The 18978-nt window shown below is 42.7% G+C and overlaps 1 protein-coding gene across 3 annotated transcripts in view; it reads left to right on the forward strand.

The window, feature by feature from the left end:
- Positions 1 to 11647: 11647 nt before the first annotated feature.
- SREK1 (splicing regulatory glutamic acid and lysine rich protein 1) overlaps positions 11648 to 18978 on the forward strand; it is a 37654-nt gene continuing 30323 nt past the window's right edge. For all 3 annotated transcript variants that reach the window (XM_075727047.1, XM_075727048.1, XM_075727049.1), the window contains exon 1: positions 11648 to 11809. In XM_075727047.1, coding sequence (XP_075583162.1) covers positions 11649 to 11809 — 161 coding nt within the window. In that variant the 5' untranslated portion in view covers position 11648. The remainder of the gene's footprint in view (positions 11810 to 18978) is intronic.

Genomic DNA, 18978 nt, shown 5'->3' on the forward strand with positions numbered 1-18978 from the left:
ATCCTCTCCTGGTTGCCCCTGGAGCTATCGCTGGTGCCCCCACAGGAGAACGGCGTGGGGTCATAGAGGGTCAGAGAAGCTTTGGCAGTCTCTCTGCAGCATCCTTGATCTGTGTCCCCAGCAAAGAGCAAACTCCTGTAGCCAGTGGGTCAGGTCAGCAGATGGGTGCATCTGAGCCCCGCAGCAGGGAGCTGCCCGCTGTGTCACCGCTTTCTGCAGGCTGTCTGGTGTGGGTGAGGGTCAGCCTGCCCAGATGCTTTGCTTGAAAGCACTCCCAGCTCTTCCTCAGCTTTGAGGGCAGTGGACCTCAGGTGGAGCAGGAGCTTTACATGTGGTGCTGGAAGAGACCAGCTTCCTGCCATTGCCTTCCACTGATTTTCCACTTGTGGTTCCGCTAGTGGCAGACTCTGCCCAGGACTGCATTGTGGTCTTGAAGCTGCAGGGTCTCCGAGGAGATCCTGTCTCTCTCCGATGCTGCACAGCCTCCTGACTTTCCTAACTCCTCTGCTTAGCAGCACACCTCCTGCAGGAAACATCCAGGAGAGATCCCAGGCGCTCCCTCTGACCCACCAAGCTCTCAAACAGGCCTCTCTCTGGCACCAGCTGGAAGGGTGGGAGCATCACCTTCCCAAAGCGGGGGCAGCTGCCACAAAGCCAGAGCTTCCCCAGGCCCACAGCGCTGTGGCTCCCCTTGCCTCGTACCTGGCAGCAGCAGGTACCCTCAAGTTTCTCAGAGGGTTCCCAGGAGACCCTCCCCTTCTTCCACTCCCCAAGAGCCTCACCCCCCCTTGCAGTCTAGCTCCTCTCCTCTGCCGCACTCCCTGGTTTCCAGTTCTCTGCCTTCTCGTGTGTGCTTTTCCTGATATTGCCTGCAAGAACATGACTTGAATTTCCATACTGCAATTTGAAATACTGCTTTGTATTAAGGATAAGATGCATAGAAAAAGAAGCAGGGTTTTGGCCTAAAGGAGGAGAAAACATGAAATAAACACTACAAACTACATATTTTAGACTACATCAGAAATAACTGCACAGGATTTTGTGCATTTCAAAAGTAGGTTGCAATTATCCCACTTGAGAGAAAAATCTATTAAGTAGCTATGGATAAATGTTACTGTGAAAGATGCAGTTAAGCATCGTACAAGATGTAGCTTGTAATGGCTGCGTGAGGACACTTTCAGCCACTCACATTTATATGAATATCTGAGTAGAAGTTTTAGAGATGTAATGAGGAGGTGCAAGAGAACAAGTATCATGTGACTGGGCTGGCAAGGTTCCTGAGATGGCTCAGAACAGTTCCCCATGAAAGGTCATATTGCTGAAATGACACAGCGTTTCTGCATGGCCCGAACTTTTGAGCATTGGGAATTAAATTTCTGATTGCAGTAGTCTGCAACATCTATTTTTGCAGCTGCATAACATGAAGGGGAGTATGCCTCTGCACTGCATACATTTCATGATGCATGGTTGGACACTGCAAATTGCTGACTGCTTATGTTTCAGTATTGTCCAAATTAATGAAAAAACTGTGATGGAATATTCACTCTTGTTTGCCAGACATGTGAAAATAACCATTTGGACAAACTCCTCAAGGGCTCTCTCTTAACTGAGAAACTGGTAGCAGATGAACCAGATGCTCTACAGAGAAATTCTCATTAAATTGCTAATGTTGATGATTTGTGAAGGAAACTCTGGAGGGAAAAAAAAAACAACAACAAAAAAAGGGGAAAAGCTTTCTATTGAATTATAAGTATGCACTGGCAAAATACATGATTTGAAAGTATTGTGCCAAGGCTCCTAACATCATGACATTTTAGCATATTTGATTGATTTTTGTCTGCAACAACTTCCACTCACAATAGAATAATCAACAACTGGTTTTGAATATGGAGAAGGTATTTTTGCTGAGAATGTTTCTGCCAGCAGTACTTCAGTTGAAAGCCATGGATCCTCCACTGAGAAAGCGAGGTTTACAAATAAATATTGAAATGGATCTTAACAGCTGGTTAGCTGACATAGTACTAAGTCCTGGGAAAAAAATGAAATAATCATGTAAAATTGTCTAATTTGCTAACTGTAATGAGAAATGACTGTTGAGGTTGGAGTTGATGCATGCAAGGGTTAGAAACCATGATGAAAAGCCTCCAGACACATAAAAATCTCCAAACAATTCTTATCCGCTGCATTTTGATTAAAAAAGCTATGAAAATAGAGTTGGTGATTTGAATAATGGGACTGACTGCAGTAAGTGACATGTGGTGGTCTTTTAATTGTAGATTGTAATTATTCTATTATAGCATTAATCATGATGTGCTTATATTTTAAGACATCTTAAGATACCAAAACATCTTAGCATACCAAAAAGAATTTTCAGCATCAGTACTTACTGAACTCAATTAATTTTGCAATTTGTCTATTTTATACCACTTTCAAATAAAAGTTATAAATAAAATGTTAATGTTTATTTGCACTGAGTTATCCTGTTATACTGTTACATGTTTCACAGTTATATGTTTTCAAACTTCACAATTATAAAGGTTCTAATCCTTTTATTGTCAGTGGAAGCCTATATTCTGTCACCATGAAGGAGGCTGAGAACTAGAACTACCAGCAAAGGGCGACTGTGCCCAGACCTCCTCATCTCATCATGCAGCATGACACACATGATTAGATTTTTAAGTGTGCAAGTTACCATTATTCATATTTTTTTCTGTGTCTCACATAAGAAGAATTTGGTTGACTCATACAAGCAAAACGGATATTATTCTTCCAACTTAAGGCAAAAGAAATATTCTTTGAAATTCAGCATGCAAGAGCAAATTAAAGCAACCACTTTAGCTGCAACAATACCTGGATTATCGTCCTTCAAAACAATATCCCCAAACCAAAAACTCACTATTGTTGTGATTTTTTTCAGTTCCAGGTGATGTGAGCCAGCTGAAGATGATACTCTATGAAGTCCGGTTTACCAAACCAATACATGTGATGATGGTAATTCAACTATTGCACAAAAAAAGGAAATTTCATGTCTAATGGGTAGACTGGAACTGTGTTTGCACCCCAGAGTCAGGCACTAAAATAGAAAGGCCCATTTCCACAGTTTCTCTCCTATAAGTGAAATTATTTGGCTTTAGAAGAATGAAGCTTTCATGCCCTAAATGTATTTAAACTTCTTGTCCTGCTCCATCAAAGTCTGGCTGGAAGGCAGAGGAAGGTCTTCCCAATGAATTACAGAATTTTCTATCCAGTTCCTTTGAGCTATCCTGTTCAGATAGGTATTTTGGAGGTTTAAAAACATCTTCCCTTATGTAGAGTTATATGCTTGACTCACAGCAGGATGAACCTCACAGCAAAGGAAAGTGATGCTTTTTTTCCCTCCAGAAATAGCAGGGACCTACCTAAACAGTTCCAATAGCATGTCCTGCAAGAAAAATAGCAAGTAGCAGATCTCTCAGCAGACACACAAATAAATTAAAAAAAAAAGCAGAATGTTGACATTTTCTTTTCCTTCTCCTACACATACATATCCACACATACTGATTTTAAAAGTGTATCATAAAAATTTTAGTTTACAATAAACTTACAAAATTGGTATGTAGACTTTTATACAGCTTAAAAGAGGGTCTTCTAAAAACCGCTTTTGAAGAAGAAATGTTTCTGGAAATCTGGAAAAGAAATAATAGATTTCATAAGTGACTGAAGAAATGCTGCCCTAAAATGATAATTGGGTGCAGAATCTGTTCTCAGGTCTCACCCACTTTGGTCATTTTCCCAGTCTGTAAATGGTGGCGATAATCTTTGTTAATATGCACTTGGAGATTCAGAGAGAAAAAATACTATCTAGATGCTATTGGCTGTCAGCTAAGTCCCTCATCTTATTTCAGAGTAAGTTTAAAAAGAATTGAAAGCTGAGAAAAGCTACTCCATCTTTGATTTAAGCAACGTTATGGGGAGAAGGGGAACTTCATTATACAACACACTCATATAGCCACTAGTATGACTCTTATAACTGATATTACTATGCTAAATACAACAATCCTAATGTTTTTCATGTGTTTGCCATAAAACAGATAAAAAGCAGACTCAGAAATCTCATGGCTGTTTCAGTTTACCAACACCACTTTATATCAATGACTGCCATCCAGAGGCAGGAACTTTGAAAGGGTTTCAGCTGCTTACATTGACTCTGTTGAGTTCACCTGTTAATCTCAATATAGGCAGGATTTTAAGATTTCTAGATCAAGCTTCATCTGAGAAAAACAAGTACTAGTAGAGAAATTTTATGCTAGACAAATATTTTTATAATTTTTCTGGGTAGGGATATAAAATTGGTCTCATACTTTGTGAAAAATAGGTCTTGTTACATGTATTTCATAGAATTTTTGAGATTACAGATGTGGATTAGAAATTACTTCACAGAATTAAGAGTTTGTTTTCTGTAAGATGTTTTCTTCTACTACACAACAGTTTTATTAAAAAAAAAAATTCCTGAGCTGGAAGACAGGGATGGAGAGCAGAATGAAGCCCCCATAATCCAGGAGGAAGCACTTAATGACCTGCTACGCCACCTGGACGCTCACAAGTCTATGGGGCTGGATGGCACCCACCTGAGAGTACTGAGGGAGCTGGCCGAGGAGCTTGCCAAGCCACTCTCCATCATCTGTCAGCAGTCCTGGTTAACAGGGGAGGTCCCTGATGACTGGAAGCTTGCCAATGTGACGTCCATCTACAAGAAGGGCTGGAAAGAGGATCCAGGGAAGTACAGGCCTGTCAGCCTGACCTTAGTGCTGGGGAAGATTATGGAGCGGTTCATCTTGAGTGTGCTCAACAGGCAAGTGCAGGTCAACCAGGGGATCAGGCCCAGCCAGCATGGGTTCACGAAAGGCAGGTCCTGTTTGACCAACCTGATCTCCTCTTATGACCTGGTGACCCACGAAAGGCTGTGGATGTCATCAACCTGGACTTCAGTAAAGCCTTTGACACCATCTCCCACAGCATTCTCCCAGGGAAGATGGCAGCTCATGGCTTAGGCAGGTGTACTCTTTGCTAGGTAAAAAACTGGGTGGGTGGCCGAGCCCAGAGAGTTGTGGTGAAAGGAGTTAAATCCAGTTGGCAACAGGTCACAAGTGGTGTTCCCCAGGGCTCTGTTTTGGGGCCAGACGTGTTCAATATCTTTATCAATGATCTGAATGAAGGGATTGAGTGCGCCCTCACTAAGTTTGCAGATGACACCAAACTGGGTGGGCGTGTCAATCTCCTGGAGGGTAGGATGGCCCTGCAGAGGGACCTGGACAGGCTGGAACGATGGGCCCAGGCCAACTGTATGAGGTTTAACAAGGTCAAGTGCTGGGTCCTGCACTTGGGTCACAACAACCCCATGCAGCGCTACAGGCTTGGGGAAGAGTGGCTGGAAAGCTGCCTGGCAGAAAAGGACCTGGGGGTGTTGGTCAACAGCCGGCTGAACATGAGCCAGCAGTGTGCCCAGGTGGCCAAGAAGGCCAACAGCATCCTGGCTTGTATCAGGAATAGTGTGGCCAGCAGGAGCAGGGAGGTGATTGTCCCCCTGTACTCAGCACTGATGAGGCCGCACCTGGAATACTGTGTCCAGTTTTGGGCCCCTCACTACAAGAAGGACATTGAGGTGCTGGAGCGTGTTCAGAGAAGGGCAACAAGGCTGGTGAAGGGTCTGGAGCACAGGTCTTATGAGGAGCGGCTGAGGGAACTGGGATTGCTTAGCCTGGAGAAGAGGAGGCTGAGGGGAGACCTTATCGTGCTCTACAACTCCCTGAAAGGAGGTTGTAGTGAGGTGGGTGTTGGTCTCTTCTCCCAAGTAACAAGCAATAGGACGAGAGGAAATGGGCTCAAGCTGCGCCAGGGGAGGTTTAGGTTGGATATTAGGAAAAATTTCTTCACAGAAAGGGTAGTCAAGCATTGGAACAGGCTGCCCAGAGAGATGGTGGAGTCACCATCCCTGGAAGTGTTCAAAAAACAGGTAGACGTGGCACTTTGTGACATGGTTTAGTGGGCATGGTGGTGTTGGGTTGATGGTTGGAATGCTTAGAGATCCTTTCCAACCTTGCTGATTCCTAGTTTTTACTTTCATTAAAAAATAATCCAGCCACCAAGCCAGAAAACATGAAATTATTACTCTACCCTGAATTGGTTTAGTGGTGGACTTGGTAATGTTAGGTTAATGGTTGGACTGGATGATCTTAAAGGTCTTTTCCAACCTAAACAATTCTATGATTATACTAAGGCCTATACAGAAAAGAGAGCAGCTACCTGATAAACTTTAAGAGTGTAACTATGTAAAGGGGGTGAAAACAATTTCAAGCATTTGGGAAGAACTATGGTTTTCTTGGAGTTTAGAATAAAGTCTATTGTCTCTGAAATACTACAGTTAACATTTTCGATTTGTCTGTATTTGAAAGTTAGTTCAAGCTAAACTGAGGTGAATCTGAAGTGCATTAGGTATTTCAAAAATCCTACTTCCACATGCAGTTTTATTCCAAAATAAAATGTGCTGAAATAACTGTAGATGTAGGCAAAACATATAGTGCTGTTTTCAGATTTCAATTAAACTCCTACTTTGACGAGAAACAGTTCATACTATCAGAACTGAGGTTTTGGCCACACACAGAACTTGGCAAGCATCTTGGCATGAATTTATACATTGAGTGAAATTCCTCGCTGATTATGAGAGGTGGAAAAATACACTGACCTAGAGCGTGCATCTGGGCAAAAACTGAGAGAGTAAGAGTATTATCAGCAGTCAGACTGAATAAGCAGTCTACTTTAAGCAGTAGTAGGAGTCTGGCATTTGAAGATTATGCCTCTTGGTTAATTCACAAGAGAAGGAATATTCATGTTTTAAAAGACACATTCGTTTCCTGTGTTCTGCATCGCCCATCTATGCAAAACATTGGTATTTTGGTTATATGGTAAGGCAAATGGTGTAAAGTTATTGTGTATAGAAACAAACTTATGTAGCAAAAGCCATACAAATATCCTGTCTTCTAGTGGCATTCTAGTACAGCTAGTGAAAGAACATTCAGAAGAAAAACACTCTATTTTTATTTGGATCTGTTCACCAGATTGACACGTCTATTTTAATCACTCTTACATATGGAAAATTAAACATATAAATTCATCATCTTAAATAAATAAAAAGTAGTATACTGAACGCAACTTGGAACGCTTTAATGAGAACCAAAGCTGCTAGCTATGGTTAAATGATGGCAGTATTTTAAGATGTCAGAAGTTCCCTAAATTCAAACTGTGTTATACAATGATTATTTTAATGTTTGGATATTTTTTTTTCCCTAAAGACTGCTAGCTTTTTTTTTAGTTCAGTGCATAACTGCAGAATTATGAAAGCCTGACTAAAAAAAAAAAAAAAACAGAACCAAGAGTGTGGTGTTTAGCACCCTGCAAATGTACCAATGGGAGTTGATACATAACTAGACTGCACTGAAACGTCTAGTCATCTGACAACCAAACTCAGCTGAGAAATGCCCACTGAAAGGTATATCAGTCATATGGCCATCCTACATGTGCGGCTCCTCCCTGACCAATGTACCAGTTGGTCTTTTTTCTTTGTTTAATAGAGTGTTGAGTAAGTCAGGTGAGCAACAGGTGCTGCAACACCACACAAAGAATAACTGGTGAATGCAAAAAATATTATGACAAGTAGGAAAGCAGTTTGACATACAGGCAAACACTTTGACAGATACGAACCTCTGAGAAGAGCTGGTTTTGCTGACAGTGATGCAAATTCTTTGAGATTTTCAAGAACCCACAGAAGGTTTCTCAGACAAAGCTTTTTGTAGACTATCTTACAGTTGTACATAAGTTGGCAATAATATGCTTGATATTCTATGTGCTGCTTCGCCAATACAAAATATTACTTTACATGATCTACTGAGAGCTTCCAAACATTGTTTGCTACAACATTAACTGGGAAACTGTCAGCTAGGCTTTCCTTGCAGAAATGCTGTTTGCTCTTAATCACATCTTGGTAGAAGTCAAGCATTGTTCCTTTCTATCACAGGAGAACAGAAAAACAGAAATTCTTCATGCTTATTCTCCTATTTGAGTTAGTAATACTAGTCTCACTTGTTGATCACATTCCATCAAATCCTGTTGAATGTAGCTGTAATTCAGCAAGGCATTGCTGGTTCCCTCTAATCAATGGTTTTGGCAAGAATCTGGGAAGAATTGAAGTCTGTTAGATTCTCTCTCCTTGAAGAAGATACGGGAGAATGGAAAACATCAGTGAAGTAGGTCAAAGATCTTGTAATACATGTAAAAAATAATCGAAGAATGAACTATTCCACCAATTGTAGACCTGCATCGACCACAGACATTCCGAGCAAGGTAGCAGTAATGTAGCATTTCTAATGGCTATTCAAAGACTTCCTGAGATTACTACAGAGTATCTCCTTTGTTACAGAAACTTAACAAAAAGTATTATTCCAGGCTTCTTATCAATTAAGAATAATTGAATAAGTGAACTCTGTTCAAGAAAGCACCTTTAATTCTCACAGAATCACAGAGTTCCTGAGGCTGGAGATCACCCAGTCCAACCCCACCCTGCTCAAAGCAAGGTCAACTACAGCAGGTTGCTCAGGCCAGGTTTTGAGTATCTCCAAGAAGAGAGACTCCACATCATCTCTGGGCAACCAATTCCAGCAGTCAACCACTCTCACAGTAAAACAAAGGTTTTTTTTCTCATGATTATTGAAATTTCCTGTATTTCAATTTGTGCCCATTGCCTCGTCCTGTCACTGGGTACCACAGAGAAGAGTCTGGCTGTCTTGTTTACACTGTTCCATCCAGTACTTATTCCCATTGATAAGAAGCCTCCTGAGCTGGTGAACCCAGCACTGGACACACCGTTCCAGATGTGGCCTCACCAGTGCTGAGCAGACGACAAGGATCACCTTCTTCAACATGCTCATGATGCTCTTGCTTATGCAGCCCAGGGGGCTGTTGGCCTTCTTCACAAGGGTGCATTGCTTGCTGATATTAAACTTGTTAAACAGGATTCCCAGGTCCTTTTCTGCCAGCTGGCTTTCCAGCCAGTGGGCCTCCAGCGTGTACAGGTGCACGGGGCTATTAATGCCCAGGCACAGCACTTTGTGTTTCCCTTTGCTCAATGACACGAGACGCGTGTCAGCCCATTTCTCCAGTCTTTTGAGGTCCCTCTGAATGGCAGCACGTACACCCTAAGGTATCATCAGCTGCTCCTCTGAATTCTGTATCATCTGCAAACCTGCTGAGGTTGCACTATGTCCCACTGCCCAGGTCATTAATGAAGACATAATGAGGATATAACAGTATTGGACCCAATACTGACCCTGGGGTCATCACTATTGACTCACTGCCAGCTGGATTTTGTGCCACTGATGCCAACCCTTTCAGCAGGGAAGTTCAGCCAGCTTCCAATGCATGTGATTTAAAATTATTTTCTTTAACTTTTTTTTCTCAATAGCTCTGTTTTCTATTATAGGAGAGGAAGTGGCTCTTACATACTTTTAAATTTTGAAAAGCTTGTCTAAAATAGAGTCATTGTTTGCTGCTGGCATTTTAATGGCAGCCTGTGTGAACCAGGTGGCATTGGGTTTGGGGTTTTTTTTTTTTTGCTGTTCTTCTGAAATCCAAATTGATTTATTTCTTTGTATTGTTTACCAAGCTAATTTTGTCCTGTGGCAGGGACTGACAAGTACAAAATTTAAACAGCTTGGCTTCTGTTTTGTTTTTGAACAGTAGCTCAGAATTGTGTATGTACTATTAAAGGCTTTACCTGAAGGCAGGTATCGCAGTCAGTTCTGACATCATGGAATTTTTCTATTTGCAAATTTTAGAGCTCATTTTTCTGGTACCCTCCACCAAGAGATGCACAGAGAAAGGCCAAGAACGTTCAAAGCAGTAACAGCTTCTACACGTCTGCTAGCCATCTTTGGATGAGATGTACTAGCCAAAACACAGGAAATCTTTACGTAACGTTCCTACAGACAGAATAATCATACCAGAGTTCAATTTTGAACAATATATAACAAAAAAATCTTGAATTCTGCAGTTAAACTTCTCTAAACTTAGGCTAATTAAAAGCTACCAGGATGGCTGAAAGATGGGATTTAACTTTGATCTTAAATCTTGTATTTTTGGAATACAGATTCAATTTAGAAGAATAATATGAGTGCACTGATTATCATTTTGAAATAAGTACTGCCTGAAACATATGCATAGGCATTTTTTAAATAAAACAAATCTCTCGACAATTCCTTGGAATGACTTAAATTCTGTAACATACTTAGCATCAATAAAGGAAGTGCTACCCTGGCTTATGCATGGAGATTCTGTAACAGCTGACCTACTTGTTCAGGGAAGTATCACAAATTTGCAATGCTACTTGGCCCAGATAGCTTCAAAAATACTTCAGTTCCTTCTCAGTTCAGGTCTGGGGTATGGGAAGTCTTAAAAATGACAATATTCATGTCTGAAACCTTAAAACTTTCAACGCCAAGATGCCCAGTTCTTTACCACCTAAGAGAGGCTGCAGTTAGATCCTTAGTAGTGATCACCCACACGCGGTGCTCAGTTTCATTTTCCCCAGTCGATCTGAAACTCCAGGTAAAAATCAATTTAATTGCGACAGATTCCCAGTCAAGTTATAACAAAAGCATTAACAACTTATTCCATCACAACCCCTTCCTGTTTAAACGTAGTTAGGGTGTTCGTAAGGGTTTATTCCCTAGGGTAATCAAACTGCCTCTTACTGAACTTGGCTGCCAAAAGAGCATTTGAACGGGAAACCTGTTTTTTCTTCCATTCCTTGTGAGCCCGCTTTTAATCTGCTGGCAGAACGTTCAGTGGCTTTCATGCCAAACCCATTAACGGACCCTGTGACAGGTGGGGTTTGGTACCTAGACTCGTCGGTACTCCGGGTGTAAGCGGAGAGCCCTTTCGCTTTGCTGAAGGAGGACAGGGCTTGGCCCGCCGCTCGGGCCGCGCCGGCGCTGCCATCAGCCAAGGCGCCCGCAGCCGCGCCGTCCCCACGCCCGACGCGGCGACCCAGCCGCCGGCACCCCGCCTGGAGCCGCCTGCGGCGCCCGGGCCGCCGCGCTCGCCCGCTCCGCTCCTCTCCGGTCCGCTCCGCTCCGCCGGGGCTGCTCCTCCCCGCCGACCCGGCCCCGACCCGGTCCCCGCCGGCCGCCGTCTGCGTGAGGGGCAGGCGTGGGAAGGGGGGCAGGGGGGCGGCCGCCACCGGCCCGGTCGCCCGCGCGGCCCCGCGCCCCTTTGTAGGCGGGGCCGAGGCCCGGCGCTGGTCCCGCCCCGGCAACGGCGGCCCGGCCGGCTCCGTGGGCAAGCGGCGGTCTTGGCCAGGCGGCCGAGCTGGCAGTGCGGCCGCCGGAGGCCGGCCTGCGCGGGGCGGCGGCGGCCGCTCCCCCGGGAGCCCCCGGGGCCGGCGGGGGACGAGCGGGCGCCCGCCCAGAGGCTCCTCCAGGGAGCAGTCGAGTCCGCCGCTAGAGCGCCCGCGCGCGAGGACGCTCTGGCAGGCGCCGCGCGCTCCTCTCTGTCGTCAGGCCCGCCTCTCCGGCTGCGTGTGGCACCGCCGCGAGCGGAGCGGTCGTGCAGGCTCCGCCATGATGAACAGCGGAGGCATCGGGGTGCCGCTGGGCTTCCCCCTGGGCCCCACGTCCGTCATCCAGGTCACGAACCTCTCCTCGGCAGTGACCAGCGAGCAGATGCGGACTCTCTTCGGCTTCCTGGGAGATATCGAGGAGCTGCGCCTTTATCCACCGGAGTAAGTGGGGCCTGCGCTGCCGGCGTCCGGAGCGATAGAGACTTGGGAGGAGGAAGAGGCCCAGAGGGGCCGGGAGGGTGGCGGGAAGGGCAGAGGCAGAAGCAGAAGGCCCTGCGTGCCATCTTGAGTGCGGGCACCAGAGCCTCCCGCGCGGGGGGGCGGGTGTCACGTGGTCCCACCCCTTTGTATGGCAGGAGCGGTAGGGATTAGGAGCTTCGCCCGGACTTAAGATGGCGGCCCCGGCCCAGAGGAGGGGAGCCGCCGCGGCACCGCCGGAACGGCGGGTTTCTTGTCTGGCGGCGGCGGCGGCCATGGCTGCGGCCGCCCGCGGCGGGTGCCGGCACTTAGTCACAGCCAGAGGCCTGGCGAGAGGCGTGCTCCAGGCTGCCGCGGAGCGCTTCCCCGGCGCAGGTCTCCTTCCCCCCTTCTCCTGAAGCCCCCCTTTCTGTGGCCCACCTTTCTCTCCACTCGGACTGAGTGGAGGGGAGTCGGGCGGGAGAGCCCCAGGCCTGACCCCCGCCCGGCTGGCTGCCAGGCCGCGTTGCCCGGGTAGTGCGTTGCCGGCGGGACCAACTCTTTTTCTTTTTTTTTTTTTTTTTAATTGTTTTTTTGGTTTTGTTCGAAGGGCTCTGTTCTCCGAGAAGGGGCCGCTCGAACAGAAGCCCAAATAGCTGTTCACAGAGGGACGGAACCAGCCCTGCCTTGTGCTCAGAAATGCCCCTGATAAGACATGTACAGTAAATGAAAGTTAATAACGGACCATGACACGTTTCTCTAAATTGTACCTGTTCTTATTATCTGCATGCGAGGGATGCGCTCAGATGGGAGACAGCTGAGGTTCATAAAATTAACAATATTGTTTCTCCCAACGAGATGATGGTCAGCAGAACAGGGGAGGAAGAGAATTTTTTTTTTCTTACTGCATCTGTTGTACTAGGAAGTGAATGACAGATGTGTCCTTTCAAACCATTTATGTGTTTTCTTCTGAAAATTAAATAGGATAGGCAGAAAGGGGAGGGAGTCATTTGCATGCAGATACTTTAGTTTTAATAAAAAGAAGTTCAGATAAACAAAATTTCTATTTTTAAAACTGAATAGCAAAAAACCCCAGACATGCTTATATGTTACTACATTACATGAGTAGGTTTGAATGAGAATGATTCAGAAAAATTAGATGATATTTATTATGCATATAAAATTGTCGTGGTTTAACCCCAGCCAGCAACTAAGCACCACACAGCTGCTTGCTCACTCCCCCCCAATGGGCTGGGGCAGAGAATCAGAAGAATAAAAGTGAGAAAACTCGTGGGCTGAGATAAAGACAGATTAGTAAGTAAAGCAAAAGCCGCGCACGCAAGCAAAGCAAACCAAGGAATTCATTCAGTACTTCCCATTGGCAGGCAGGTGTTCAGCCATCTCCAGGAAAGCAGGGCTCCATCACACATAATGGTTACTTGGGAAGACAAACACCACTCTGAACGTTCCCCTGTTCCTTCTTCTCTTCCCAGCTTTTATTGCTGAGCATGATGTCATATGGTATGGAAAATCCCTTTGGTCAGTTGGGGTCAGCTGTCCTGGCTGTCTCCCCTCTCAGGTTCTTATGCACCCCCAGCCTACTCTCTGGTGGGGTGGGGTGAGAAGCAGAAAAGGCCTTGACTCTGTGTAAGCACTGCTCAGCAGTAAGTAAAACATCCCTGTGTTACCAACACTCTTTTCAGCACAAATCCAAAACATAGCCCCATACTAGCTACTATGAAGAAAACTAACTCTACCCTAGCCAAAGCCAGCACAAAAGTATATGTAATAGGCATCCATTCATGTAAATATATGCTTAAAACAGCCTTACTGAGCTTTAAACACTCTTTAATATATTTATGCTGATTTTTGTACAGTTTTCTAGAGTTTTACTTTGGACTTGTTCCGCAGTTGCTTTCCAATACACTTGAGTTTTCTCCTGACTGAATATATTTTTTGTTACAGCTGGTGCTCTTATTTTTCACCGAGTTCTATAACAGATTTTAAGGCAAATAGATACTTTCTTGACATTCATATGCAAATAATGTTTGTGCCTATGTATGAAATTTAGCCAGCGTGTATATACACATAAAATATTAAAATCCAGTATCATAGTATTGAATGAATGACATGGAAATGTCAAGGTTATAATGCTGTAAACATCAGTTCTAAATGATTAATTTTTGGAGATAGGGTGTGGGATTGTGACTACTTATTTTACTCTTGGTTTTATTCACAGTTTTTATGCATAACTTGTAGAAATACAGATTTCCTTGCCTAATAGTTAATGGACATTTGACCTGACTTTCAAATTATTACCTTGGAAAAAAATTAAATATTTACTCTAATGCCTTTCTTGTGAAACAAAAAAAGACATGCTTCCTATTGACTCTCTGAAAATATATTTGAATAATATTATGATAAATCTAGAAAATAGTGTTTCATTGATGAGTGCATGGGAAGCAAAAGTGTCCCAAGCAAAAAGATGTTTGCAATTTGTTAGAATTATTTTCTGCTACTGTTTTCTTCCTTAAGTATTTAACGATTTAAGGCTTAGATTGTTTTAAAATTGATTCTTTTTTTTAATTCAGTTGAAAGGGAAATTTGCTTTTTACATGAGAATTAACATCAGGCAAAAAATCATGTCATCTGTCTTTGCTTTAAAAATAATTCTATACGAAATCCAAATTTCCCGTGTATTCTAGAGCATGAATTTTGCTACCTTCCTGGAACAGCAGAAACTCACTTTTCAGTCTGGTTTCTAGGTGAAAACCGTAATTCAGTAAGTTGAATTAGTGAACTACAGGTCTCATGGATATTGATTACTGAATGACAAATATTAATATGCTCTTTTAAATTTATTTCATGCTGAGGAATAAGAGGAAGGTGACATAGTAGCTTTCAGTCATCTGAGAGTATTTGTGTTACCTAAATTAAGTAAGAGCTTTCACTGAGATTGGGACACCGTTTGCTAGCCTTCGTACAACAGTACATAGTTAAAAAAAATAAAACCAACAATTCTTGTTTGAAGACTAATACATGGTGTAATTTTAAAAAGGTATTGGCCTAACTTTTTTAATAGATTAAGCAATGAAGTGAAATAAAGTTACATGTTACATTGTGTAGAATTGCAGCCTGTTTTCTCTCTAATTCTGTATATTCAGCTTACACACAAAATACTTTTACTTAGTCAAGCAGGAGTTTGCAGAGCAGAGTGAAGTGGTGTTCTCTTCTGTATGCATCGTTTCATGTATATTTAAAAAAAGGCATTCATGTTAAGGAATTTATGGTAATATTTGTAATCCCATTGCCTTTGCTGGGCATATGTGTTTCTAATGGAGGTGAACTTCCAGTTCTGTTAACAGTGTACAACAGTAAACAATATATATACAGATGTATGTATATGTACATGCATACACACACTTTATAAAGCATATAAACTCCCTTTTCTCTATGATCTTTCATAGATGGGTGACTTTCCCCTTGTGAACCCATGTTGGCTATGACCAATGACTATTGTCTTTCAAATGTTTTTCAGTAACTCCCAGAATAACCTTCTCTATAATTTCACCAGGCACTGAAGTGAGACTGACAGGCCTGTAATTGCCAGGGTCTTCCTTCTTACCCTTCTTGAAAATTTGCCAGCTTCCAGTCAACTGGGACCTCTTCAGACTCCCAAGACCATTGAAAAATAATGGAGAGAGGTCCCACAGTAACACTGGCCAGCTCTTCCAGTACTCTGGGATGAATCCCATTGGGCCCCATAGACTATGTGCATCCAGCTGGAGCAGCAAGTCTCAAAAAACTCTCATTCTGGTATTTGTGCATTAACTTGGCCAGGGACATGGACCATTTTGGAGCATTGCTCTTGACAATTTAATTGATTTTTAAAATATTTTTCCCATTTTTGGAAGATGCAGCTTTGCATGTTTGCTTTGGATTTTTTTCCCCTAATACTCTGATATTTTGCCCTGCCAGAGTAATCCAAGAGGACTGTAGAAATGGTGAATTTGGTCAGGTGATCATTTCCACCTTATATGAAATTCTTTTGATAGCACTGTTCCACTCTTAATTCATCGTGTAACACCCTGCCCTGTTTTTTATTTACTAGGAGTGAACATGATGTCTCTGACACCTATAGGTTTTGTGCTCCAGTGACTGTCGAGCAAAGCACAGTGCTATGCTGTGTCTGAACTAGCATTATTAGAGAGAAGAGTTCCTTTTTACCCATTTTCTACATTTTTCCTGTTATTAACATGTACCTCAGTTTCACAGGATGCAGCAGAGAATTTCCTTTAAAAACTAAAAGGAAGTCCAGTTGCTGAATATAATTACTTACAGGTTATATTGAATAGAAAGCGTGTTAATGTTAAGAGTAGTTTACTTAAAGTTCTTGTAAGCTTGCAAAATGTGGAGACGAAGAGAGAAACCACCTCACTTTTTTTCATACATTAAATAAAAAGCAGGCTCTTTAAGATGGCTCCTTGGTATTCCCAGCAACCTTCCTGAACCCAGGGACTTTTCTCAGCAATTCGTATCTTAAGACTATGGTTTTAAAAGTAGCAGTTTCTGTTAGAGGCCTTTATTTTATATCTCATATTGATTGGGAGGACTTTTTTGATGAATGTTGAGTTAAATCATGCTATTCTTTTCGGTAGTTTGTCACTTCATGTTTTATCTTCATTGATCAAAGCCCTTCAGTTTCTTCGGTCACTGCTAATCAGACATCCCTTTAAGAAGGATGGTTTTCATACCTGCTGTGTTCCTGAAAGGCCAGTTCTCTGTGGGGAAGTTTTTGTCTTGTGTATTAGAGGCTTTCACACTTTATGCAGCTGGCAGTAAATGCTACTTTATTATTACTGTTATGTTCCAAAGAGGTATATGTGAACTGCGAGTAGTCTACCTTCAGATTCAGTGTTGAGGGCATTGGAAACTCTTGGCACTGAAGAAGTTGTTTCCATATGGTCATCATCCCAATTTTAGCTACTTGTCAGTGAGGCTTCATTGGCACTGAAAGCAGTGTTTCTTTTAATTGAAAAACCATTAACGTGAATCATCTTTCAGTGGGTCAGAGATGCTTGTTACTGGTGGCTGGTTTCTATATTTACTTATTTTCTTACAAGAAAATTTCAAATTTGATTTGATTGTACAACTATATACTGTTCTGCTCTCTGGAAGGCTTTCCACTGAAACTTTAATCTAAAAATGGAAAGCACCTATTTGTGGACCTTGAATAACATCAGTAAACAAGTGTAAGTTATGTGGAGGTGGGAAAAGGGTTGTGGTTTTTTTTTTTTTTAAATCCACTCATTTCACTCTTAATTTGTATATGATTATCAGATCTTAAAGAGACTAGCAGAGTTTATCTTTCATCGTGCTGCATCTGTCTGCTGTATTGGTTTAACCTGGTTGGTCACTGGTGTCAAAAATTTGCACAGGAAACTTAGACTTCATGAGAGTTTTTTAACCCTTTCCTTGTAAGACTTGTCTCTTACAGACTGCCATAGGTGGCTTTCAGTGCTCACAGACCCCTTTTATTCCACTTCATTACCAAGCCTTTTGGTCATTTCTTCTTCCCTGTCCCATAAGTAGAGCTTTAACCTTGAGAAGAAGGATTTTCAGAGACCCTTTGAGAATTTGCCTTTTTTTTTTTTTTCCAACCAACTTTATATAAAAGACACTCAGAAATGAAAGTAAGGGATGATTGTAAAATCCTTTTTGAAAATACGATTTCTGTGTTATTTGGTTTCTTAATTTACTTGTACATGTAGTATTTTCCCTTTTGCTTACATCTTGAGGAAAGCAGGGTGACTGAATTGCAGGTTTCTAGTTTTACTAAAGGAGTTCTGGTTTCTTCCTGAAGCTAAAGACTTAAATATTGTAAAGACAAGCTACAGATGTGTATGAAAATGACTTGGAAAAATTATGGGTAGATAGGATGAAAAAGTCAACGAGAACAGAAAATAATACGACTGCAGCCTCTGTAGAGAGTTAGTTTACGTACTAAGAGTTGTTACTACACCAGGGCCTCCATGTGGTTTTACCACTTCTGTGTAGAAGAGGGTGGCTTCCCTGTCAGCTACAGTGATATTTTGTCACTAAGTCTGAGGACAAACTCCTGAAGTTTTGAATACCTGTGTATGGTCCTGATTTGGTTAGGGATCTGAATTCCCATGTTGGGAGTGGAGAATTGCTGTCACTGTTCAACAAGCGCTCCTCAGTTTGCCATTTGCAAAACTTCCAGTGCTTACTAAGTTTTCTCAAGTGGGAGTGCACAGAGGCCATTAAGAAGGTAGGAAGGAAGTCTCCTGTAAGCCTGCATGTGCAGAAGGTCTCCGAGAAACCACGCTTGCGTGATGATGCCAACATTTGAATATGCAAGGGCATGAGAGGGCATATTGTGTTCCTTGCTCTGTAGAATATTCCCTGAAACTTGTCTCTTTGTTGTGTGTTGCTTTTAATAGCCTAAAGTTACTTGTATTTAAATTTACAAGATGTGTTCAAGAAAGTATTAATTTGGTACCTTTCTGTTGACTTTTGTGAGGAGAAAAGTGTGGCTTCTTTTTCTCACAGTTCTGAGCAAGACTGAGACCAGTTTTTATAGATCACTTTCAGTTTGCAGTACAGTTGAAATCCGAAGCTGGTTTGCAGGGTGTGACAGGCCTTTTGCCTTGGGTATGTACTCCAGTATGCCAACCATTCATACAGCTTGGAGTTGTTTTTTGGCTTACTAGAAGACCAGTGACATCTGTAATCAGATTCTTAGTCCCAGTCATGCATTTGTGTTACGCTTGTCACCCATGTGAAGTCTGTGTTTCAGAGAACCTTCAAAGTTATATTTGTTGCAATAAGCCTTCAAATGTGGCTGTAAGAGTATTTTTGAACAGTTAAGTATTGAAAAGCTTCATTGAGCAACAGTTGGATTTTTGCAGAATGAGGTGTTTGAAAACAGGGAGGCACAAGCTGTCTCCGTTAGGTGTTGAAAGCCCTGCCGTGTAATACTGTTTGGTTCTGGGTGGTTTGGAGTGGTCTTGGAGGCTAGAACACACAAGTGTTTCTTGGACTTCGTTATATCCTGCGGTGACTGCAGTATAGATGAGGCCTGTGAGATAAAACACACACAGCCTTATTTAAATGTCGTCTGCACAATTATT

Source organism: Pelecanus crispus, chromosome Z (genome assembly GCF_030463565.1).
Source record: "Pelecanus crispus isolate bPelCri1 chromosome Z, bPelCri1.pri, whole genome shotgun sequence".
NCBI lineage: Eukaryota > Metazoa > Chordata > Aves > Pelecaniformes > Pelecanidae > Pelecanus > Pelecanus crispus.